The sequence below is a fragment of the Medicago sativa genome, chromosome 1 (assembly GCF_051527215.1).
Source record: "Medicago sativa cultivar Bolivia chromosome 1, Bolivia_mono, whole genome shotgun sequence".
Lineage (NCBI taxonomy): Eukaryota > Viridiplantae > Streptophyta > Magnoliopsida > Fabales > Fabaceae > Medicago > Medicago sativa.
Genome location: NC_140749.1, coordinates 53,852,945 through 53,879,891, shown reverse-complemented (window position 1 = coordinate 53,879,891; position 26,947 = coordinate 53,852,945). Strand labels below are relative to the sequence as shown.

The window sequence follows — 26,947 nt, the reverse complement described above, 5'->3', positions numbered from 1 at the left end:
TCTCTTCTCCATTCTCCTCAACAACAAAATAAGTTTATAATTAACAAAAGAGAAAATGGCATCTTCAACCTATTTATCCATTTTGCTCACCATTTCAATGATCTTTATTTCTCATGCCAATTCACCAACACCAAGCCTCAAGTTGTACCAAAATGTATGCAAAGAACCTGGTCAGAAAGACTTCGAACAACGTTGTCTCAAACTTATAGAAGCTTACCCTCCAATTACTTTGATCAAAGATTATCTTACCTTTTGCAGGTCATTTTTAAAGATCGCAGCGATAAAGAAGGCAATAAAATCCCAACAACAAGTTAAAGAAATTGCGAAAAAATATCCTTCTTCTCAACCCATCAAAGAATGTGCTGATGATTATAATAGTGTGGTTAGTAATTTAAAAGTTGCATTGCGTGAGGAACAGGACACTATAGACTTGGATATCAGATATGCTAGTGATGCACTTGACAGGTGTGAACGTAGCTTAGCTCGTGAAAAGAATGTTAATACGTCTTCCATTGCTACACTGAATCACGAGATGCAGTTATATAATGATATTGTATTGATAGCTGGAGGCCATCTATAAATAAATAAATTTATATTTCATGAATAAAACCACAAGTTTCTCCTCACTTGTATTATTGTGTTTTCAACAGTTTCAATTAAGGCATGTTTTATTTAACAGAGAAGATGTCAGAAGTGATAGAAAAAAATTGACAAAAATCATCTTAGATGAGATTTCACTAAATTTAAAATAATTTATTTGGTTCACTCTATCCCTTTCTACAGAACAGAACAAATCTCTGTGCTCTCTTAAGCACATAAAATTGAAATTAATTATTATCTTAAGAACACAAGTGGTTGTACATGATATATCAAATTTCATGTGTGTGTGATTTGTTGCGAATTTTTATTTTAGTTTCTTTAGAAATAATTTATAATCTAATCAATTAACTAAAATTTAAACTAATTTATTTCCTCCAGTCTTTTCTCCTCCAACCAAAATGAACACACTCTCAGCCGTAGGGGTGTTCGCGGTGCGGTTTGGTTCGGTTTTGAGGCTAAGAGTCTCAAGTTATGTTTGGTTGGATGGAATGTGATGTAATGGAGTAGAAAATAATCATGTTTTATTGTTTGAATTTGTAAAAATGAATAAAGTATAATAGAATTTGTTTAATAGAATAGCTCGGATGTAGATTTGTTTAATAGAATTACCCCAGGAATATTGGCTGGATCGCAATATGTGTGTGATTATGAGTGTTTATCTCTCAGAGTGACATGTGTAGAGATTTCACCATGAATATCTTTGTAGAATCAGGGACCCATTTTCATTTATCATCACATATTTGCCACCACTAGTATATAGTAGTTTCATTAATTCACCCAACAAATGTTCCTCCCTTACAAAAAGAACCCCCTCGAGCAATGATCCCAACACTACTCTTCATCAACCCACTGCTCCATTTGACTTGCCTTCTTATTTCTTTTAATGGCTAGAGAAAACAGCCCATGAAAGTTTGAAACGAGAGATTTTCCTACAATCCAAATATAATACCAATAGAAAGTTGACTCCCCCATTACCAATACTTTTTTCTGAAAATTGACAAACCAATCTGGAAAAAATTTCCTAGAGCACATAACTCCGTCCAACAAAGTGAGGAGAATTTGAACTTATCTATAGAGAGAACACTTGAAGGATAATTACATTTTCCACCATATTTTTCCTTCAACAACTGGCATCTCCACTTTGTAAGAAGAGCCATATTTAAAATTTAGATCTTTAACATTGTTGTTTGCTCGCACCATCAAATTCAAAATATTGATGTTTGCTCCACCATAGAACGTTTACTCCACCAACCAAACCTTTTTTTCAAGGCCTGAATATTAAAAGAATTATCCACATTAACCCATATCAATCTATTCTTGGAAGAAAAAAAAACTTTTATCCTCAAAATTAAATGGAACTACCTCAGGATAGTTGATGACTAAATTTGGCAAGTGCGTCAAACTGTTTTCAAGTAATAAAGTGATAAGTAAGATCGTCTTCATATGGATTGTCGTTTCAACTAGAAAACTAGTGATACTTATTAAAACATAAAATAACAAGTAAATAAATAAATAAAGCGAGTAAATTAGGTGGAGTTTGCCAGTTTGATTTGATTGCGCATAACAATTGAGAGTTAGTAACTGGTTTTTATTGCAAAAATTTTGTGACGCCTTGGATTCTTTGAACCCCTATGTTTCCTTGTTGGATTAAAGACAAGTAACTATCCAGTTATGAAATTAGGGTTCTATTTAAGTGATGAGTTCGTGAGATAAAACAATATTTTACCTTCATAGACACCCACAAACAAATTGCCAAGTAGAATCGACTAATAGAGTTCTGCTCGGGGGGGGGGGGGGGGGGGGCTCAAAAGATGTATGGAATATTCAAAGGGGAACTAGCTTGAGGAACTTTATCAGGTCATGTAGGATTACAAAACAATCCTCCATTCTTCCACCGTGGAAACACAATTTAGACTAATGTATGGAACCGAAATTATAATCCAAATGGAAGTCGAGGAACCAAGTTGAAGAACAACACATTACCTTGAAGACTAAGATAAATCTCAGTCTATCCAAGAGAATCTAGATTTCGTAGACCAAACAAGAAGCTTTGTTGCACTTGTTGAAATGATGCTCAAACACGAAACCACCTGAAAATACAATAAAAGGGTAAAACCATAAGACTTCCTATTTACCTTGGTTTTTGGTAAACAAACGCTGGTTTCCAAAAATGGTTAACTTGGGAGATCAACCAGTAAATCTCGAGGCATATTGTGCTTATGTTTTCCAGAAAGTACGAATGTTCTTGACGTAAAGTATAAATGTAACCGTCGGAATCAAACACGCGTCGAATCCGTTGAAGTAAATTGCTAGAAAGAAGGCTTAAATGCACTTTTGGTCCCTTAACTATTTATTTGGTATCGCTTTGGTCCCTTAACTAAAAAAATGATTGTTTGAGTATTTTATCTTTATCTCCGTTACCTGTTTTGGTCCCTTCCGTTAAATAAATTCAAAAAAAACGTTAGGGTTTGTACTATTCATCTTCTTCCTTCTCCTTCCATCCTGTTCTTCATGATCTTCATCATCAACAACACACCAACCCAGATTTTGGGACCAAAACGATACCAAATAAATACTTAAGGGACCAAAGAACATTTAAGTTTTTTGTTTATCATCCTCTTCATCTTCATCAAAACTCATATTCATCTTCAGAAGGAAATAGGATCAAGAAATATAAAAATCCAATTAAGCCTAAAATCTCATCAGATCCAGAAACATTTATAAAAATACAGAACCTAATCCTAAAAATCTTCATCAGATCCTAACTAATCAAATCTTCACCAAAATTTTAATCTTTTCACAAACCCTAAAAATCTTCATCAGGACCCAACTAGTCAAATCTTTTCACCAAAAATCAAAAACTAAAAAACAAAATCGAAAGCTTTTTATGCTTAATGATGCTTCTGTTGCTAATGTTGTCAAGGATGTGCTGGGATATGATGTCTTGTACCCATACCGCACAACCCATATTCATTCATGACCCAGCACCCCTTCTGCAAACCGCCACCTTCAGACCTTCGTCGACCGTCGTGCACCGCCGTCCTACTCTCAGATTTGTGAGATACCCACCACACCAAACTTAACACCCATCTCAGAAACCTCGACCCAACAGCTGCGACCCACCGTACTATAATCAATGTCGTTGTCGCACCTATCGCCGCTAGTTTAGATTCGCACTTTTCCTTTCCTTTGAGTTTTCATTTATGTTTTTTAGTTGATTCTTTCTTCTCTTCTGCTTCCACGTTCCAAGATTTTCTTTTCGTATTTTGACAGTGTGAGAAGATTGGGGATAAATTTTCAATTGATGGTTCATTTGATCAATTTTGAGCGTTCAATTGATGATAATGAATGTAGTGTGAGAAGGAGTCGATGCATTTTTGTTGAAGATTATGTTGGATTATTGTAAAGATTATGTTGTTGAAGATTATGCTGGATTGATGTGAAGATTTTGTTGTTAAAGATTATGTTGGAGTAATGATGGATTTTTTGTTGAAGATTAAAATGGATTTTCTAGAAAAAATATGAAGGTTGTAATGTAGATGATGAAGATGAGGAAAAAATATAATAAAAATTTCCAGAGCCAATACCATAATGACACGTGTACATCAGTTAACATTTTTTTATTAAACCCTAACGTTTTTGAATTTATTTAACGGAAGGGACCAAAACAGGTAACAGAGATAAAGATAAAATACTCAAACAATCTTTTTTTTAGTTAAGGGACCAAAGCGATACCAAATAAATAGTTAAGGGACCAAAAGAGCATTTAAGCCTAGAAAGAAAAAGTAAATTGCAAGGAATTTAAAGGATAAACTTAAATTGCATAAATGAATGTAAATTGGTACACAAATTCATACATTTGCAACTTGTTTACTCGTTTCTCCTATGAGTGCGGATAGTTTGAGTGTGTAAGTTTTCTGTGTATTTGAATTGTGACCCGTTTTTCCGATGAAAAACTCTTATTTATACTAAGTAATTGCCTATACAGAAACTGTCGAACATAACCGCTAATAACTACTCTAGACATCTTTTGAATTTCAAATGACATCTCTTCGACAGTAACTACTGCTCGGCTTGTCTATCTGGCACCAACTTCTCTTTGATATCCTGCTTGCTTGTCAAAGCTTCTCCATCGAATGGCAATATCTCTTTAAGTCCATGAACTCGATCCATCTTGTGCGTCTAACTCATTTAGACTTCTTCAAAACCCAAGTCAAACTTGATTGACTGTATTTATTGTAACCTGGTGAAAATACAGGCTAACAAATTGCCCCCCAAAAATGTCTTTTTCGTTCGTATCTTCAGATAGAAGGAGAAAAAGATGTTTTTGAACTTTGTCGAACATGTCTTTCCCGTCGAGATAGATAACATCATTATCCTCAGCATCCAAAGGCAGTTAAAAAAACCTTTTATGATGTCATCAAATCCCACTTTGTTGGCCACATCCCAATTTTTGGGAACTACCACTCTATTCATTTTTTAATAACCGTCAATTTGAGGTATTGACACTTGTTGACCATGTGGGACTATAAAAAAGATACAAACCTTTCTTCTACACCTTTTCAGTTCAGTTTGTACTTTCCACTCCTCCTTCTCTCTCACGAAATTTCATAGCATTTTCGTTTTCAAACCTTTCAAAATCTTCACCAACAAAGATCTTTCTTCTGAAGAAACCAAACCACCGTCCATCAATTTCTAACTGCTATGACAAATGATATTGGTAATCTGTCGCAATCTCAACCAGAGCGAGGGTTACTTAATTTCTCAGTCCCAATGCAATCTAGGAATGCATGGTTCGTTGAAGAACCAGATCTAAAGGAGGAAAAAGCTCAAATCTGGAAATCCCATGTATTGGTTCCTCATTCTGACTCATCATTTGCATATTTAGGGTTTAATGAGAAAACTGAGAGTGAAGAACTCAAAGAAATTTTTCCTTGCTATAAGAAACGTTTACCTTTAATTTTCACCTAAAACCCTAAAATTCCTTATAACCTCAACTATTTAGAAACTAGGGTTTTTAGAGCAGCCCTAGAGATGAAAATGTCGAAGCTTATATTAGCTGGCTCGATAAGGTTGAGAAAAAGAAAGGAGACTTTTGGAAAGAAATAGGGATTTTTGATCTGATCCAATTATCAAGATATGGTCCTAGGTATCAAAAAACCATGTTACTAGTTGCGCTCCATTTTTGGAACACTTCAACCAATAGTATGCATTTAAGATGTGGCATGTTTACGCCTACAGTGCTAGATGTTGCAGCTATAACAGGTTTAAAACCCACTACTGAGATTTTCGACCCGGATGCCTGTGAGTTAGACTTCTTTTTTGACTTCGACCCGGATAGAGCCGCTTTTGGTAATTATATTGAAGACAAACAGATTCAGGACGAGGAATAGGTCTCAGACGAAGAGCATATAGCTTTTCTAACCTTCTGGTTATCTTTATATGTTTTCTGCACTAGATCTATCCAAGTAGCCAAACAATACAGAACGTTAGCCTACCAATTGCATGAAGGGAAGCAAGTTTTCCTAAGCAAACTAATCTTGGGCTGTCTATATGAAAGCCTCAATCAAGGTGTAGCTGACATGAGAAACCAGGTTAAAAGTTTGATTATATATGTTCCTATTTCTTTTACTAATTTCTGTTTTCAGCTCCTGCTACTGAAGTTGCAGATACCTTGTCGTGTTTGCACCTTGTTATTGTTTGTTTAATTCTTTTGTAGCAGATTTTAACAGGTGTTTGCCGTGGCTGCTCTATTCCCTTCCAATTGCAAGGTCGTGGTTGCTCTCCAAAGTTAAAGAGATTCCATCATAAAGAGAACTTGTGATCCTCTTTTTTATTTTTTTCCTTAATCAAACATTAATCAATTCAATTCCACTTTGAGTTTCTTTTCTTTAATTAAAAAATATAAACAAGCTTATTTTGCCACTTGGCTTTTCATTTTAAAACCTTTTTCAAAACAAATAAAAAACACCAAACCAATCAAACGTCAATTTCTACCCCAAACTACGAGGTTTTGATCCCTCACGGGTACGTAGGCAAAGAACACTCGTCCTTCCAAATCATAAAAAATGTAAATAAAATCAGTCTTGATTTTTTATCACTTCAAATCCATTTCTTTTTAAGCAAGCAAGTTTATAGCATATTAATTAAATGAAACCAAGAGGTTCCCATAGGATACTACGGACATAAAGGGTGCTAATATCTTCCCTTTATGTAACTAACCCTTGAACTTTTTTCCCCTTTTCCTTAAAAAATTAAATGTTCAGTCGTGAAATAATTAGTGAGTCAAATGCTAATCAAATAGCCTTGATCTCCGAAAAATGACGCGACATTGTGGTTCTTGGAAGGCAATGACACAATGTCTTATAAAAGATGAAGTAAAAAGAGTCACTCCGACTAAGCATGATATATACACGTTTAGAGGCCGGTTACGCTACGGCCTACATCACATTCGAATCGTATCTCCTATAGGAATAGGTGAGAACTTTTGACAACCTCTGTCGAGACAATAGATTTATCACCTTTAATCAAATGCAAAGCTTACCATTTTTTGGTGTACTTCTAGCCTTACCATTTTCATCTGGGAAGAAAGCTATGACTGGAGGGGAAGAGTCGTCGAAAGCGAAAGTTGATTCTTCTTCAAAGAAAAGCAAAACCCAAGAGACAGAACAGAAGAAAGTAATTGATTTTTTGCAATCTTCTTTGACTTCTTCTCTTATTCGACATTTGTTCTTTATTAACCACATATTTTTCTTTGACAGGATCGAAAAAGAAAAGGAACTGCCTCTTCTGAACGTTCCTCGAAGAAAACAAGGCAAAATGAAGATGAAGTAAGTTCTTTGCACCTTCACACACATTAGTATCTCTTTCATGGTTAACACCAATTTCTCTTTTTCTCTTTAGTATGATGATTCACTCATAGTCCCCGAATTGCTGAAGAGAAAACTGATCCTGGAATTCGAGTAGAAAGAGAAAAGAAAAGAAAACATACCCAAGAAAAATCTAAGGTTTCTAGTGAGCACACCCTTAGTCATTCTCAAGAAAATCTAGAGGTCGGCACAAAGGTGACCGTGGAAGAAGTAACGGCAAAACCTAAGAGAAAGAAGAGTCGAGGACGTAAACCTAGCAAACCTGCTATTGCACATTCCCTCAAATTACTTTGATAGAAGATTATCTTACCTTTTGCAGGTCATTTTTAAAGATTGTGGCAATAGAGAAAGCAATGAAATCCCAACAAGTCACAGAAATTATGAAAAAATTTCCTTCTTCTGAACCCATCAAGGAATGTGTTGAGCATTACGATACGATGGTTAGCGAGGTACAAGGTGCAATGCGTGAGGATCCAGAAAATATAAGCTTGACTGTCAACTATGCAAGAGATGCACTTGACAGGTGCAAGCGTAGCTTAGTTGATGAAAAGGTTGTTGATACTTCTTCCATTGATACACTGAATCGTGAGATGCAGTTATATATTGATATTGTATTTTTTGCCGGAAGCCATCTATAAATCAATAAATTAATGACTTAAATGCAATTTTGGTCCCCCCCTAATTACATATTTTTTAACTTTTGATACACTTTTTTCAAAACCACTTTTTTGGTCCTCCATTTAAAAAGTCAACAAAAAAATTTGAACCCTCTCTTCTTTTCATTGCACATTCATTGATGATATGGTGCATACTTGACATTAGTGAGTTTGAAAAAACAATTTTCATGTCATCATTGTTACCATTGCCCTGAGGGCACTCGTTAGCATTCTCCTTAATATTATTGTTTGTTTTTATTTATAATTAACAATTGAAAATTATTGTTTTTTTAAGCCGATTAAAAATTATTGTTTAACAAAAATTGAGTGGAAAGGAAAACAAATGAATTTGAGGGAAAGGGGAAAGATTACATGTAAAGAGGATCAGCATCACCAAGACTAGCATCAATTACATTAACACTGAAACAAGAAAGCACTATAAAGAAAACAAACATGAGACTATTGATGTGTTCAGTAAAACGATGGTTTTGTAAACATGGTGAATAGATGCGGCGTTAAGAGCATAGTAACGATGGTTATTGTTGTCGTTGGAAACCATGGTGTTGAATATGATATTGACGTTGATAAATGATAATTTTTTTAATTGATTTTTAAAATTTTGATTATAAATAAAATAAACAATAATACTAATTACAATAAAAATGACATGAAAATTATTTTTTTCCAACTCACTAATGTCAAATATGCACCATATCATTAATGATTGTGCAACATCACTAAAAGAGGAGAGGAGCCAAATATTTTTATTGACTTTCTAAATGGAGGGACCAAAAAATGGTTTTGAAAACAGAGGGATCAAAAGTTAAAAATTATGTAAATATGGGGACCAAAATTGCATTTAAGCCTAAATTAATATTTAATGAATAAAACTACAATTTTCACCTCACTTTTTTTAACTTAAGAATTTATTGGATAATAAGATAAGTACAAAGTGTATTCATCCCACAACTCGAGAAAAGTACAAGGGGTACTAACCTCGCAAGAAATTAAATATAGAAGGAAGTTTGAATATCATGCAATCTCCTCCGCCTCCCGAATCTTAGAAGAAAAAATAACCCATTATGTGATTCCAAAACTTTTCAAATTGTTAGTTTCCAAATAAGCGTTAAGACTTTCCGAAGCTTTTTTGCCAATAAAGAGGATGTAATCAAGAAGGGAGACAACATTACCAGGTAACTTCACCTTTGTTCCGATCCATTTAAAAATAGAGTACCAAATCTTTTTGACAAAGCTACATCTATAAAGCAAGTGATCCTCCATTTATTATTTCCTCAGGATTACTTTCAGTCCCCTTGCACTTCCAAGTGATTTTTCACTATAATCAAATTATAATTACAACAACAACACTAAGATAACCTTGCCCTAGATTTCCTTGCCTCAACCTAAAGGACTTCCTATTCTCAATCCAGAAATGAAGCTACTAATATTTCTTCTTCTTTTTTTTTTTGTGCTAGACAAGGCATATAGAATTAAAAAGTATGTAAATAATTACAAGTATATATGAGCAGGTTAGACTTTGTAAGCTTGAATGTAGTATTGTATTATCGTAGTCGTCCCTTTTTTCAATCAAACTTAATTGGTCCTTTATATAGAGATAAAACCGTTGATGAAGAAATCCTTATCTTTAAAGTAGATGATCTTTGTGAGGTCAGTGCTTCACCCATTCAATTCCATCAATGATGATCTTAAAGGAGTTTTATTCTATTGCATAAGTCAAAATAAATTTTCTTCTTTTAGATACTAGTTTTTGCACGCATCAATGATGATTTACTCAAGTCAGACGCTTGGGTATAGAGGATCCTACTCCAGAGGATTGTACAATTATTGAAAAACTAGTTTAGATCGTCAATGTCAAGTTTGAATGGTCTAGCCATTTTATGTATTGATATGAAATAACGTATTGGTGTAGACACATTATTAGTGATTTTGCATATAGAAATGTTCGTAAGAATTGTTTTGTATCACCATTTTAATATTAAATAAACACTCAATTTGTTAATGAATTTTGATGTTTTTTTTGACAAAAAATTTTGATGTTTTTGTTAGATAATATATTAACGTAGTAAAATCTATCCTCTTCAAGCAAATTATGTTCACACTTTAGAAATTTTAACTTTTTATATAATCATTATTTAGAACCTAAATTGTAGGCTCGCCCTAGGCCACCAAAATATTAGAAACGGCCTTGGCCCAGAAGGCGGCACTGGTTAGCGAGACTCTTGATATTTTATAAATATTGATATTTTTTTCTCATTACTTTCATTTTCTCTCATACAAAATTACTAAATATCGTCTCATTTCTATTCTTTGACTCTTCTTTTAACTTTTCTTTCATTTTTTCCACATATATTTTCTTCATCAACTAAAAAAATTGTGAACAAGATAGGGACTAAGTTGTCCCATTTTATTTTATTTTATAGTCAGTAAAAGGAGCTTTTATTTTCTTCGACGGTTAAATCGAGTGCCAGAATCCATTTGTTTGTGTGGAAATTGGTTAATTATTGATTCGTACTTTGTGGTACTTTGTTCATCTTTTAGCTCTTTTCTCTGGCACATCTTCATCTTGTGCTAGGAGAATAGTCAGTTTGTAATTATATAATTCATTTTGATTTCTTCAATAAAAAAAATTGAATTTTACAATTTTTCTCATGAACTAAAATGAGTCTTCATTATAAAATTCAAAACTATATTCAGTCAATCCAATTCGTTGTATTTCAAATCATAAGTATTTATTAGCATAATAAAAAATATATAACTATTTATCAAATACTACTAGTATTTCATTTGGGTTGACCAGATTTTTTAAATATTTAAAACTAAATTTATAGTATAGTTTTTGAATTGGAGAGATGACTACCGATCAAAAAAAAAAAACAATTGTGAAGGAAACCGACCAATAGAATTTGGAGATGACTTTTATTGGTCTTATATAAATTAATTTCATCAAAGGAAAACGCTCATTTCAAAACAAAAAGAAATTGTGAAAACTGAATAAATTAAAAAAAAATGTCAATTTTTCGTCATAGTACGTCAAAACAAAAAACCAAGAATATTAATGGTGACATAATTAGTTTCTGACTACATTCATTAACTCATTTTGACTGAGAGAATTTACTGCATTATAATGCCTATAAATTAAGAACCCTAAGTAACGTCTATTCTCCATTCTCCTCAACAACAAACTAAGTCTATTGTCAAAAGAGAAAATGGCATCTTCAACCTATTTATCCATTTTGCTCACCATTTCAATGATCTTTGTTTCTCATGCCATTTCACCAACACCAACACCAACACCAAGCCTTAAGTTGTACCAAAAGGTATGCAAAGTACCCGGTCAAAAAGACTTTGAGCAACGTTGTTTGAAAGTTATAGAAGCTTACCCTCAAATTACTTTGATCGAAGATTACCTTACCTTTGTTAGGTCATTTTTAAAGATTGCGGCAATAGGGAAGGCAATAAAATCCCAACAACAAGTTAAAGAAATTGCGAAAAAAAATCCTTCTTCTCAACCCATCAAAGAATGTGCTGATGATTATAATAGTGTGGTTGGTAATTTAAAAGTTGCATTGCGTGAAGAACCGGACCTTATAGACTTGGATATCAGATATGCTAGTGATGCACTTGACAGGTGTGAAGGTAGCTTAGCTCGTGAAAAGAATGTTAATACATCTTCCATTGCTACATTGAATCACGAGATGGTGTTGTATGATGATATTGTATTGATAGCCGCAGGCCATCTATAAATAAATAAATTTATATTTCGTGAATAAAACCATAATTTTCTCATCACTGTATTATTCTGTTTTCAACTTTTGGTTTCACTTAAGGCTTGTTTTATTTGACAGATGAGATGTCAGAAATAATAGAAAAAAATTATAGATGAGATTTCACTAAGTTCAAAATAATTTATTTGGTGCACTCTATCCCTCCCTCCCTTCCTACATAACAGAACAAATCTCTGTACTCTCTTAAGCACAAAAAATTGAAATTAATTAAGAACACAAGTGGTTGTACATGATATATCAAATTTTATGTTAGTGTGGTTATGCAATATATTGGTGAGCGTTTAAGAAACAAATCCATCCTATGTTATTTGTTGTGTTGCGAATTTTTATTTTAGTTTCTTAAGAATTAATTTATAATCTACTAAATTAACGAAATTTAAACTAATTTATTTCCTACACTCTATGATCATTTTTTTCACCAGTATTTTTGTCGTCAACCAAACAAAGTGTAAACAACTTAAGGACCAGTGTTCCATTTTCTTTTTTTTTTAGAGACTAAAAGGTGTTTTTACTTTCTTCAAGGACTAAAGTGGGTCTCATTGTTTTTCCTCATGACCTAAATTGAGCCTTCACTTTAAAATTTTAAAATTTCAAACTAATTGAAATCATGGTATTCATAAATTTGATTGGAAAAAAAAAAGTAGGGTTAAATATGTTTTTGCTCCCTAAATTCAGAATTTCATTTTTAATCCCCTAAAAAAAATTCATATATCAATATATATATATATATATATATATATATATATTGAAATGGAAATTTTAGATGGTCTTCTACCATTTATAATTTAGGTTGACCATATTTTGAAAATATTTAAAACCAAATTATAGTGTAGTTCTAAAATTAAGTTGACCACCGCCAAAAAAATCAAATAAAAATAGAGACTTGTCAAAAAAAAATGGAGATGGCTTTTTGGTTTTACAGTACAGAAAATTAATATTCATCATATGAAAATAATACTAGTACATAGGAAATGAAAACGATTAGCATCTCCTCATGTGTGAAAATTGAATGAATTATAAAAAATGACAATATTTTTAAATATGTCATTTGAATTGAGTCAAAACAACAGGAGTATTTTTTTTTAATAACAACAGGAGTTATTAATGGTGAACAGATTTGTTTTTGACTAGTATTGACTCATTATGAGTGAATATCCCTAAAATAATTTACTGAATTGCAATGTCTATAAATAAATTAACCATAAAGTAACTACTATATCCATTATTATTAACAAAAGATAAAATGGCACTTTCAACATATTTATCCTTTTTTATCTCTATTTCATGGTTTTTTTTCTAGATTACACTCTCTTGTTTAGGGGGTATTTACCCCTTCATGATATCAACCAATCAAAATGTAATATACATTGACAACATTAAATGTCAAATAAATGAGTCAATTTTTTCTTAAAAAATAAATTTTAATCATAAGGTAAATTTTAATACTTTTAATTTTTATTTAATTATAGACAAGATTACATTATAGGTCCTTTATCTTATTTATTTGTAACACTTTGGTCCTTTATCTTTATTTTTTTTCTATTTAGCTATTATATCTCTCATAAAAGCACATATGCATCATTTTTCTCATTTTTTTTATTAAAAAAAACATAATTTTATTTTTTAAAATATTTTTTATTAAAAATGAAAAAAATCTAGAAATATGATGAAGATGTTCATCATCTTCATCTTCTTCCTTTGGATCTTCATCATCTTCATTGAATCAAAAAAAATTCTATAGAAATATATCTCCAAATATCATGAATTAATGTTATATTCACCTCAAATCTTCTTTTAAACACAAAAATCAAAATCCTATAGAGAAAGAGATTTAGTTTCATCACAACAAAAAAAAAATAGTTATATAAATTGTCACACCGTATATTATTATTATTATTATTATTATTTTCTAACTCAATATTCAAACCTGACATAAAAATAACCCCAAAATTGAGAGCAGCTTTGCACATCAATTTTGTTGTTTTCAGAACAATCTTAACTTTCGTAAAGCCTAACCCTTCCGCCAGTGACTAAGCCTCCACCATCCGCCTTGCAACATTTGTGAAATTAAGGTTTTGATTTTTGTGCTTAAAAGAAGATTTGAGGTGAATATAACATTAATTCACGATATTTTGCGATATATTTTAGTAGAATTTTTTTGATTCAAAGAAAGAAGATGAAGATGATGAACATCTTCATCATATTTCTGGATTTTTTTTCATTTTTTAATAAAAATATATTTTTAAAAATAAAATTATGTATTTTTTAATAAAAAATGAGAAAAAAGATGTATATGTGCTTTTAAGAGAGAAAAAGGACCTAAACGGGAAAAAATAAAGATAAATGACCAAAGTGTTTCAAATAAATAAGATAAAGGACCCCTAATGTAATCTTGCCTTAATTATATTTAGGTGTTCAATCTTAATTAATTTACACTACAGGACTAGCTTAGAACAAATAAAATTTCACATCAAATTTCTTTCATTTGAATGTCCTTAAATTTATCAATTACTTTCATAAAATTTCTTCTTCTCATTTTGATTGTTCAATTTTGTCGTTCCAAACTGCCGCATTTTTCAATTTTCGTGAGAATCGTCGTCGTTCGTTTGATTCCAAATATCGTGAGAATTGTCGTTATTTCCAGAACCACGTCAGGTATGGTAACTTGATTTTTCTTTTTGATTTGATTTTTCTATGGTTGTGAGGTAGTTAATTATAACAATTGAGTAAGTCATCTGTTGTACTTTGAGGACTGGTAGCATGTGTTGCCGCTTCGATGTTGTGGGAGTTTGCTAGCATTTTTTTCGGTTGTTGTTCAAATGGTTATGTCATGAGGCGGTTGTTCTTTTGTTTGGACTTAAAGACTTTGGCTGATAGTGAGGCAGGTCTATGCGTGTTAGCAGATTTTATGAGGTTGACTACTTAAATAAAAAAATAAGTCACGATACCTGACGCGGTTCTAGAAACAACGACAATTCTCACTATAATTGGAAACTGCAACAATTTAGAACGACAAAATTGAGCAATCAAAATGGGAAGAAGAATTAAAAAGAAACAAGAATTGATCAATAGGGAAGAAAAAAGAAGAAGAAATTTGAATGAAGGAGATGTTTTTGTTCTCACGTTCGGGGTTCTGGAATGGAACAAATTTTATGAATGTAAGAGATGAATTTAAGGACATCCAGATGAAAGAAATTTGATGTAAAATTTTATTTGTTACAAGTTTTGTAGTGTAAATTAATTAAGATTGAACACCTTAATATAATTAAATAAAAATTAGAAGTATTAAAAGTTACCTTATGATTAAGATTAACTCTTTTATTTTTAGAAAAAATTGACTCATTTATTTGACATTTAATGTTACCTATGTATATTACATTTTGATTGGTTGATATCATGAGAGGGTTCCTTCAAAAAAAAAAATCATGAGAGGGTAATTACCCCCTAAACAAGAGAGGGTAACATAGGCCTCACCCAATTTCATTAATCTTTAGGCTTAAATGCACTTTTAGTCCCCCTATTTTAACTTAATTGCGATTTTAGTCCCCCTATTTTTAAAACCACTATTTTAGTCCCTCTATTATACATTTTTTTGGTTTTTTTAGTCCCTCATCAATTTTGTTGATTTGTCACTCTCTCATTAATGACGTGTCATATGTGTGTTGGCTTTCTCATTTTCCAAGTCATTTATAATAATTAATTCACTTACATAAGAAAAACTAATTGATTAATTATTAAAAAAATAAATAAAAGAATTAAAACATAAAAAGGAATGGAATCAGATTGAGGAACTTGTAACCAAAAAAAGATTGAGGAACTAGGAACCCTAATTTCTAAAATCTCCGGTCTTCATTCATCCTCAATTTGAATTCCTCAATAAGAAAACGAATTTGAATTTGAATTTGAATTCCTTCTTTTCTAGGAACCCTTCTTTTCTAATCAAACGAATTTGAATTCCTCAATTTGAAGGTTCAATTCTACAATTTTTCCAACGTGAATCATTGCTAAAGTTGTCTTAGACAAATTTTCAGAAGCTCACTTGTTTTGTTTTTATGTACCAACAATACGGTGAATAGATTGCACACATTAGATCTTACAAACAATCAATAAGAAAACTCTGGTGAAGTGTCATCCTCAATGGTTTCATTACTTGAAACTTTGGATATTGATATTGCTGAACAATAGCTTCAGTGGGAAGTTGCATTGCTCCTTGAAAAATTGAACAAATTAGAAATAATCATGCTAGATCTTGAATGAATTCAAAGACGAAAGAGGGGGTCAGGAATTTGAATTATTTTGATTTGAAAATAAGGAGGAATATGAATGAAGATTAAGGATTTTAGCAATTAGGGTTCGTCAATAGAACTCCATTCCTTTTTATATTTTAATTCTTTTCTTTATTTTTAATAATTAATCAATTAGTTTTTTTTATGCACGTAAATTAATTATTATAAATGACATGGAAAATGAGAAAGCCAACACACATATGACAAGTCAGTGCCACATCATTAATGAGAGTGACAAATTACTAAAATTGATGGGGGACTAAAAAACCCAAAAAAAAAATGTATAATAGGGGGACCAAATTAGTGGTTTTAGAAATAGGGGGACTAAAATTGCAGTTAAGTTAAAACATGGGGACCAAAAGTGCAATTAAGCCTAATCTTTATTTCTCATGCCACTTCACCAGCACCAACACCAACACCAACACCAACCACCAAGTTGTACCAAAATATATGTAAAGAACCTCGTCAGAAAGACTTCGAAGAACGTTGTCTGAAACTTATAGAAGCTTACTCTCAAATTACTTTGATAGAAGATTATCTTACCTTTTGCAGGTTATTTTTAAAGATTGTGACAATAGAGAAAAGCAATGAAATCCCAACAACAAACTCATAGAAATTATGAAAAAATTTCCTTCTTCTGAACCCATCAAGGAATGTGTTGAGCATTACAATACGATAGTTAGCGATGTACAAGGTGCAATGCGCGAGGATCCAGAAAATATAAGCTTGACTGTCAACCATGCTAGCGATGCACTTGACAGGTGCAAACGTAGCTTAGCTGATGAAAAGGTTGTTAATACTTATTCCATTGATACACTGAATCATGAAATGCAGTTATATATTGTATTTTTTGCCGGAAGCCATCTATAAATCAATAAATTAATATTTAATTCCTTCAAAAAAAATTAATATTTAATGAATAAAAGTAAAATTTTCACCTCCCTTTTTTTAACTTAAAAAATTTATTGGATAATAAGATAAGTATTAAGTGTACTTAACCAACAACTTGAAAAAAGTACAAGGGGTACTAATCTCGCAAGAAATTAAATATAGAAGGAGGTTTGAATATCATTCATAATTAAAACACGGACCCCCTCCTATCAATATAAACCATCTCCAAGAGATAACTTTGATGGTATCGGCAATCTCCTCCCCCTTCCGATTCTTAGACGTAAAAATAACTCATTTTGTGCTTCCCAAATTTTCCAAATTGTTAGTAGAGTTAAGACTTTCCGAAGAATTTTTTTTCAATAAAGAGGATGAAAAGTAATCAAGAAGGGAGACAACATTACCGGGTAACATCACCTTTGTTCCGATCCATTTAAAAATAGAGTACCAAATCTTTCGACTAAGCTACATCTATAAAGCAAGTGTTCCTCCAGTCCTTGTTTCATCGGGAACCATATATAGTCTACAGAAGCTCCATCTAGCAACACTTTGAAGGTGAGAAAAAAACAAGAAATGGGAGTTTTAATTGTATTTGACGCTTTTTCAACTCTTTCAAAACAATAAATAACATCGGAAAGTAAAGAGATAAGGGAAATAAATAACACATAATGGTTCTCCCCACAACCCGGGTTCAGTCCCCTTGCACTTCCAAAGGATTTTTCACTATAATCAAATTCTGATTACAACAACACCACCAAGACAACCTTGCCCTAGATTTCCTTGCCTCAACCTAGAGGACATCATATTCTCAATACATATATGAAGCTCAGTACACCTAAAGTGTGGCCTTACTAATATTTCTTTTTCTTCTTTTTTTTCCTAGACAAGGCATATATTATCAACAAGTATGTAAATCATTACAAGTATATATGCACAGGTTAGACATTGTCAGCTTGAATGTAGTATTGTATTATCGTAGTCGTCCTCTTCTTCAATCAAACTTGGTCCTTTATATAGAGATAAAGTAGATTTGTCTTTAAAATAGATGACATTCGGGAGGTCAACGCTTCACCCATTCAATTCCACCAACGCTTAAAGGAGTTTTATTCCCTTCCATAAGTCAGGATAAACTTTCTTCTTTTAGATACTAGTTGTTGCACGCATCAATCATGATTTACTCAAGTCAGATGCTTGGGTACAGAGGATCCTACTCCAGAGGATTGTACATCAACATTGACTTCCATATATGTCCTTAATCTTGGTGTATAGTTTTGCCTTTATCTATGACACATAAGTCATCAAAGTCCGGAGCTTGCAAAATACATAGTCCAAAGCTTTTATCGGGTACAGAGCTTTGAATTCATGTTCATAGCTTTGATCGGGTGCGGAGCTTTGACTTCATGATCAGAGGCAGTACTTTACCTATACTTAGAATTTCCTGCATACTCCAAACACATATTAGAGAATCCTAATTGTTTCAACTATGCTTCGTATATTGCTTAGTTATCATCTAAACTTTAAGGGCTTTGTTCTATTAACCAATTTTGGTCTACCAAGAACTAATTGTCAAGAGAAGATTCGAACTTTTTAAGGAGTCAAGCTAGTCAAAATTCCCTTGGCTCCATCTAGAAGTTGTAGCTAGTTCTATAGGAGGGAGAAAAGTTTACTGCTCAAAGTGACATATAGAGTTTCACCATGAAGACATTGGTAGAATTAAGGACCCATTTCCAGTTATCAATCTCATATTTGACTCCACAAGTTGAAGGTGAGAAAAACACAAGAAGGGGGGTTGAATTGTGTTTTGAAAAATTCTTCGTTTCTCTTAAAAACTGAACACACTGGTCAGAAGCTAAGTGAGACAGCTTCTGAAGTGATAAACAGAATCTAAACACAGCGGATAAAAACACAGAGAGAGAGAGAGAGAGAGAGAGAGAGAGAGAGAAAGACACAAAGCAATTATACAGGTTCCTTCCACAAACTGGAAGTAGTCCTGTCCCCCTTGCACTTCCAAGGAGAGTTCACTAAAATGTAATATTTGATTACAATTGCTCAAGCACACAGCAAGAGACTTCCTTTGCTCAAGCACACTTCGCAAGAGTCTTCCTATGCTCAAGAACACAATCAAGAAACTTCTATGCTCAAGCACAACTGCAAGAGACTTCTAAACAAACAAGATTACAAAGAATAATGTTTGAGGTTGAACACTTGATATACAATCAGAGGTGCTCACACTACAATCAGATACAGACTCTAAGACTTAAGAATTTCTAAGATAAGACTTTGAGAAACAGAAATTCTAAGTGAATGCACAACAATTTCAGCAGAGGTTTGACACTTGTAAAAATGTAGAGAGTCTTTCGTTCAGCATTACCAAATCTCTAAGTCTTCACTCCTTTATATAGAGATGTGAAAGAGACGTTGTGAAATTGCCAGCACATCAAAAGAGTTGTTGTTGAAGCTTGATCTTTTGCCTGATTTGGTTGTGTCCTATGAAGAACCAATTTGAAATCCATTCCCATTGTGAAGGAACATCTTTGCAGGCGTAGCCGTATTCTGGAGTTGTTTTCTTGTCTTGTAGCGTGGACAACTGCAGAGTAGTGGGGAAGGTGGTTGTACAGTTCGTACACAGTACAATGTCAACGCTTTTGTTCCTTTTGCAAGCAACTGCCTTCAAACACTTTAGAAATGACCGTTGCAAAGTTCCACTAGTCTTCAGCATTGTTTTCAAATCCAATAGACAGCTTTTGGAGTGTTGATCCTTGAATCTTCAGCTTGTGGTGATGATCAGCTTCTGATGAAGTCGCTTCTGAACTACCCGCTTCTGATGACCTTCAGCTTCTGATGACGTCATCATTCTTCAGGAGCACTTTGTCTTCAGGAGCACTTTTAGTCTTCAGGAGCACTTCTCTTCAGACGCTTTAAAGCTTCCTTTTCTTAATTCCTTAGCTCTCTTTTTGTTCTTCAGAACCTTTATATGATGTAAATTTTTAACTATGGTTCTGTACACTTGAACAAATATTAGCTAGTTAAATTTACAATTTTTAATACCTTGTTATCATCAAAACTCTTTAAGGTTCATTGTTAAACACATTTTGTTCCAACAATCTCCCACTTTTTGATGATGAAAAACAATAGTATTTAAAATTGATCAATTGTTGTTAATCTAATTAACAAGTTGACTTTGGGGTTCTGAGGTTTGTAAGCTCTAACTCCCCCTGAGTCTGATAGTCTTTAAGGTGAGGTTTGTAAGCCCCCCCTCAGTTCTATCCAGGTTAATTAAATTCATTGAGCACGCAATAATATCAGAGCTTTTAAAAACAAGTAATTGAGAAGTAGATTATAGATAAGAAGAATGGTTCAATTAATTTTATTTGAAATTTGATACTCCTTCTTTCATTCATAGCTTATACCTTTCAGGTAGAAATGATAGAAGTTTTTCAAAATAATTTTCAAATATCATTAATGGGGTTCAGAGCCTTTAAATACTATCACATATACTCCCCCTTTTGTCATTAACAAAAAGAAATAGGCAAAAAGAAGAGATGAGAAAAACATAGAATAAAGGTTCAGAGCAACATATAAGCATAATAAAGAAATCAGAGCATAAAAACTAGAATGATTATCAAAGCCAAAACCAAATAATATGAACAATATTCAACCAGTTCAAGAGCACATGATAATCATAAGAAAAAACTATGTCAGAAGCAACAGATAAAACAATATATATCAGAAGCATAAAGAAAATAGGCAAGCTTAGGTGTGCAACTAAGGGTTTGGCATGTTTTGGTTTTCTAAGATCTTCTTCAGTAGCTCCTGAGTCTCTGCAAGTTTCTGGTCCATCTCCGATTTGAGCTTCTCTTCTCTGAGTCTTGCTTCTTCCAATTTAGCATCTGTTTCAGCTTTGAACTCTAACAGAAGTACCTTCTATTCATGCAGCTCTCTTTCCAGTTCCTTGTTCCATTCTTCTAACACCTTGTTCTTCTGAGCTAGAGCCAGATCAGGTGCAGCATTGCTCAAGTTAACCTTTGAAAGGAATGTCAAATCCAGATCCTTGGGGTGAATAAAGTTGGGAAGGAAATCTGTAGGATCTCTTCCTCTTATGCTTAAAGGATTCTTCACCCAGGTACCAAGGACCTGTATATCTTCAAGATTCTCTTCAATTCCATTCAGCCAATCTTCCAGCTTTTGCTTGGCTTGCTCCTAAGCTTCAATGCAGGAATCATGCAGTGCTGATATCACATTCAGAACTCTTTCCTTCAGTCTCCTCCACTGCTTCTGATAACTGACCTTGTGTCCCATGTCATTTCTTCCTTTAATCAGCTGGATTAACTCAAAAACAATGTCTTCCCACACATCTTATAATACTTGAGAATCCAGGAATATGGTGGGTTGTGAAGGTTGTTTAGAGGGTTTTGGTGAGGCTGTGGGGACAATGGCTAGGTTTGATGATGATAGGCCATTTGTAGGTAAAGGTTGGCTGGTTGAGGGTTGGTCAGAAACAGGGTCTATCACCATGTCAGAGGCATGATCATCTTGATCATCCTCAGAATCAATGTCCATATCATTGGTTATAGAGACACCATCATAGCGGGTTACCTTGATATTTTGGTTAGGTAGAGAAATAGTGAATGACTTGGTTGGTTTAGGAACGGGTTGTTCAGGAGCAACAGGTTCAGGTTCAGGTTCAGGTGAGATATGTTCAAAAACAGTAGGTTCAGGAACATTTTGGCTAGGGAAAGTTTGATTCGAACTGGTTGAGGGGGCCATTTGTGTGTAGGATGGTTGTTTTTGTGGTGATGGGGTCTTTTGTGGTTCAGGTGCATGGTGTTGGGGGCTTTCTGAAATAACTTTCTCAGAAGCAATTGCTTCAGAAGCTATTTCAGAGGTTGTTTGTAAGTCAGACTCAACATTTTTAGGTACAATCATGTTGAGGGGTTTGATGTTAAGAGGTTGAAGAGGGTGATTGAGGAGAATTCTATCAATGATTAGGTTTCTCCTCTCAGACATGTCATTTATCTTTTGATCAATCACATGACCAACGGGTTCATAGGAGCTTGTCTGAGAGGGCTTTTTGTAGGATTTGGTTGATGTTGTATGGCTTTTTACTAGTTTTGGGTAGCGTTGACCTAGGGGTTTATCATCATCAGAATCAGATGATGATGATGATGATGATGATGATGATGATGATGATGATGATGATGATGATGATGAGGTTGATGAAGAGGAATCGGATATCTCATGTATTACAGGTTCTGTGTGAGTAGAGACATTACCTGTCATAGAAGCTTCTGAACAGTCAGCTGTTTTCTTCTGATCATCTTCAGCAGTATCAGGAGCCATCAGTAATTGTGAAGCTTCAGTAGTGATCTCCAAAGCTTTTTCAGCTTCAACAACTCCAGATGCTGCAGCAGTAGCTTCTGCTTTCTTAATAACCTGACGAGATTCCTTGATCTTCCTTACTGCTGCCTTCCTCTTCTTCTTTGGTATTGAAAGTTGATCAAGAGCAATCAAATAAGCAGCAGCTTGTTCACTTCTTGTTTTCCTGTTCAGAACCAACTTTGAGTCCAGGTCCTCAACTTCTTCTTCAATTGATGGCATTGCAGAACCACCAATCTTAAGCTTATCAGAAGCAGCTTTTGCCTTCTTTGCAGGTTTTTCAGCTTCCAAGTACTCCTCTGCAGTCAACTTTCTCTTTGATTTTCTGCCTTTAGCAATTGGCAGAGCACCACCATACATTTCTTCAGGTACATCCTCCAACCTGATGACCTTGTTAGTTGTTTCAAAGTGATCCTTGATGAAATACATCTGCACATCAAGAGGATCCTTCTTGCAGATGGGTGGAAAGTCTTTCATAAGATCAGACTTAGCTATGGATTCACTCAAGTCGGTTTTGAGCTTGGTGACAGATCTGATCAGCTTCATCTGCTTGAGTGTATGAGCATTAATGAACTTCCCAGTCTTAGTGTCAAGCAGCTCATCTGAGTAGGCTTCAATACTACTGAGTCGGTCCAAAATCCCTCCTTGATAGAAGATTTCTGATAAGAGCCTTCCATAAGGTATCCAGGGCCTCTTCTCTAACTGACTCTTGCTCAGATTATCAATCAAGTACTTGAAGAGGTACTTGGGCACATTTACCTTTTCCTTCTTGATAAAATGCTGAAGAAAGACTTTCTGTCCCAATGTAGGTTTATCACCTCCACCTTTTGGGAGCAGATTCTCATTCTGAATCTTCCGAAGCAGCTTCTTATCAATGCTTAAGTCAGTATACTTTCCTGCCCGTGTGGAGTTGTAAATAGCCATGTTTACTTTTTCTTTCCAGAAGCCTTCTTTAGTACTTGAAATATCAATCCCTGAATATTTCCCAGAGGCTTCTGCTTGGAGTACAGAAGCTATCTGCCATTCAGCAATGACAACTGGAATTCCACAGATACTTGACCTGATTTATGTGCAAGTAAATGGTTCAAGTCCCATTTCTTCTCTAGTCTTCCCTTTCAGACTAGGATAAAGTAAAACCTTCTCCCTCTCTTCAGCTTCTGAAGCAGCTTTATCATACACTGATGCTCTTACCCAGAAGTGCCTAACCAAGGCTTCGTATGTTGGTCCATTCAACATTTTGAAGTATGGCATGAGACCTTGTGCTTCGTAGTAACTTCTGATCCAACATCCATGAAAAGCTAGAGATTCAAAATCTACGAGATTTTCTATTTGAACAATTAAATCCCATTCTTCTAGTTCCATGCTTCTTCCTCTGATATCATAGGCAGGGGCCCTTTGTGCAGCAGATTCTGGAATGTTCTGATGTGAGCTTGATGATTCCATTAATGATGATGATGTTGATTTAGGGTTCTAGGGTTGAGAATTGCGCTTGCTTCGTAAGAGGTTTGAAAGAAGAAGTGTTTGTTGTGAAGTGAGTAGTGTGTGAATTGACAAAGTGTTAAAAGTAAAAACGATTGCAATTCAAAAGAGACAAACAAACATAACATTAATGACATTGGGGGCGCGTGAAAGTACTTTCAAAGCTATTAAATCATCATTGCCCTTTTTAGTTATACACCAATACAGATAAGCCACGTCAGAAGTTCTCATAGTAACTGCCAAGTTAGTGGGCCAGTGTTACTACAAAAAGTAACTTCCAGTGTTTCCACTAACTCAACTATTCAGGAGCATAAAATCCAGCTTCTGGACTTCAGATGCTGACGTCATCATCAGAAGCGTATTTTCCTCAGAACCTCAATAAAGAGCTTCTGATGGACCACAGCTTCTGAACTGACTTCAGAACCGAAAATCCTATTCAGGAGCAAGCAAGCTTTTAATCAGACACAAAGTGCATGTTCAGATTTTTCTTTATAAAATCAAATCTTTCAACAGTTAAAGGCTTAGTAAATATATCAGCCCATTGATTCTCAGTATCAATGAATTGTATATCTAAAATTCCTTTTTGAACATAGTCTCTGATAAAATGGTATTTGATTTCAATATGCTTAGCTCTTGAATGCAAAATTGGATTTTTAGACAAACAAATAGCAGCAGTATTATCACAATAAATGGGAATATTGTTAGCAATTATCTGATAGTCTTCCAACTGATGTTTCATCCAAAGAGTTGTGTACAACAACGTATTCTGCTTCTGCTGTAGACATAGCAATAGTTGTTTGTCTTTTGCTAGCCCAGGATATAAGATTATCACCCAGAAATTGACAATTGCCACTGGTTGACTTTCTTTCAATCCTATCACCAGCATAATCAGCATCACAGAATCCAATTAGCTTATAATCTAAGGATTTCCTATAAAGGATTCCAAGATTAGTTGTTCCCTTCAAATACCTGAAGATTCTCTTGACAGCAGTCATATGAGATTCTCTAGGATCTGATTGGAATCTTGCACACAAGCATACACTGAATAAAATATCTGGCCTAGATGCAGTGAGGTATAACAAAGAACCAATCATACATCTGTACAGCTTCTGATCTACTTTTGCTCCTTCATCTTCTTTGCTTAAGGTGCACGTACGATGCATTGGAGTGTTCATCACTTTACAATCTTCAAGCTTGAACTTCTTCAGAAGATCCTTTGTATACTTTGATTGATGAACATAAACTCCATCTTTACATTGATTAATTTGAATGCCAAGGAAGAACTTCAGCTCTCCCATCATGCTCATTTCAAATTCATCCTGCATTAACTTAGAGAATTTCTTGCAAAGAGATGCATTAGTAGAACCAAATATTATATCATCAACATATATTTGCACAACAAGAATATCTTTCTCAAGGGTCCTTCTGAAGAGTGTTGTGTCAACCTGTCCTCTTTTAAAATCATTTCCGATTAAGAAATTACTTAGTCTATCATACCAAGCTTTGGGAGCTTGTTTCAAGCCATATAGTGATTTCTTCAGTTTAAAAACATGATCAGGATATTTAATATCCTCAAAACCAGGAGGTTGTTTGACATACACTTCTTCTTCTATGACACCATTAAGAAATGCACTCTTGACATCCATTTGATATAATATTATGCCATGATTAACTGCATAGGAAAGAAGTAACCTGATTGCTTCCAATCTTACAACTGGAGCAAATGTTTCAGTGTAATCAATGCCTTCTTGTTGACTATAACATTGTGCAAAAAGTCTTGCTTTGTTTCTTGTTACTTCTCCTTGCTCATTCAACTTGTTTCTGAATACCCATTTTGTTCTAATAATGTTCTTGTGCTTAGGTTTGGGTAACAGATCCCACACATCATTTCTTTGAAATCGATTCAACTCTTCTTGCATAGCTAAGATCCATCCATCATCTGAAAGTGCTTCATCAACTGTTGTAGGTTCAATCATTGATATCAGTCCAATCATTGAATCTTCTTATCTAAAGTATGATCTTGTTCTTCTTGGACTATCTTTGTTTCCAATGATTAGCTCCTCAGGATGTGAAGACTTGTGCTTGAATGTGTTTCTGGGAGGATCTGTTTGATGTGAGCCATCTTGTGCTTCATCAGAAGCAACTTCATCTTGAGCTTCTGATGTGGGTTCAGCTTTTGGACTGTCTTCAGATTCAGCTATCTGATCAGGTTCTGGAGTAACTTCAGGAACATGTATCTCTGCAAAACTTTCACCTTGCTTTGAAGTTTTATCTTCAAGCTCTTTGTCATCAAATTTAACGTGCAGAGATTCTTCAACACAAAGTGTTTCTGAATTATACACTATGTATGCCTTTGACCTTTCAGAGTAACCTAAGAAGATTCCTCTTTGGGCCTTGGCATCAAATTTCTTTAGGTAGAGCTTGTTATTCAGAATGTAACATGTACATCCAAATTGATGAAAGTAAGAGATATTGGGTTTTCTTCCTTTAAAGAGTTCATATGTTGTTTTCTCCAAGATAGGTCTGATATAGATCCTGTTTTGGACATAACATGTTGTATTCATTGCTTCTGCCCAAAAATGTTTTTCTAAATTGTTTTCATGGATCATGGTTCTGGCCATTTCTCGTAAAGTTCTATTCTTTCTTTCTACAACCCCATTTTGTTGTGGAGTTCTAGGAGAAGAGAATTCATGGACAATTCCATGTTTTTCACAAAAAGCATCAAATGGCTCATTTTCAAACTCTCCACCATGGTCACTTCTGACTTTCAAAATCTTTGATTCTTTTTCAGATTGTATTTGAGTGCAGAAACTACTGAATACATCACCAACAACATCTTTACTCTTCAGGAATTTTACCCAAGTCCATCTGTTGTAATCATCAGCAATAACTAATCCATATTTACTTCCATATAAGGATGCAGTACTGACTGGTCCAAATAAATCAATATGGAGTAGTTCTAAGGGTCTGGAGGTTGAAACAATGTC

At 33.9% G+C, this 26,947-nt stretch overlaps 2 protein-coding genes and 1 pseudogene across 2 annotated transcripts; all 3 read left to right on the top strand.

Moving 5' to 3' along the window:
- On the top strand, nucleotides 1–626 carry LOC146955385 (uncharacterized). Its single transcript, XM_085721366.1, has one exon. The coding sequence runs from the start codon at nucleotides 56–58 to the stop codon at nucleotides 578–580; it is 525 nt and encodes a 174-aa protein (XP_085577492.1). The 5' UTR covers nucleotides 1–55; the 3' UTR covers nucleotides 581–626.
- A 10,701-nt stretch (nucleotides 627–11,327) lies between these two features.
- LOC146955384 (uncharacterized) lies at nucleotides 11,328–11,935 on the top strand. The gene has a single exon (XM_085709405.1). The coding sequence runs from the start codon at nucleotides 11,353–11,355 to the stop codon at nucleotides 11,887–11,889; it is 537 nt and encodes a 178-aa protein (XP_085565531.1). The 5' UTR covers nucleotides 11,328–11,352; the 3' UTR covers nucleotides 11,890–11,935.
- A 4,455-nt stretch (nucleotides 11,936–16,390) lies between these two features.
- On the top strand, nucleotides 16,391–17,087 carry LOC146955383 (uncharacterized; annotated as a pseudogene).
- The last annotated feature ends 9,860 nt before the right edge of the window (nucleotides 17,088–26,947 follow it).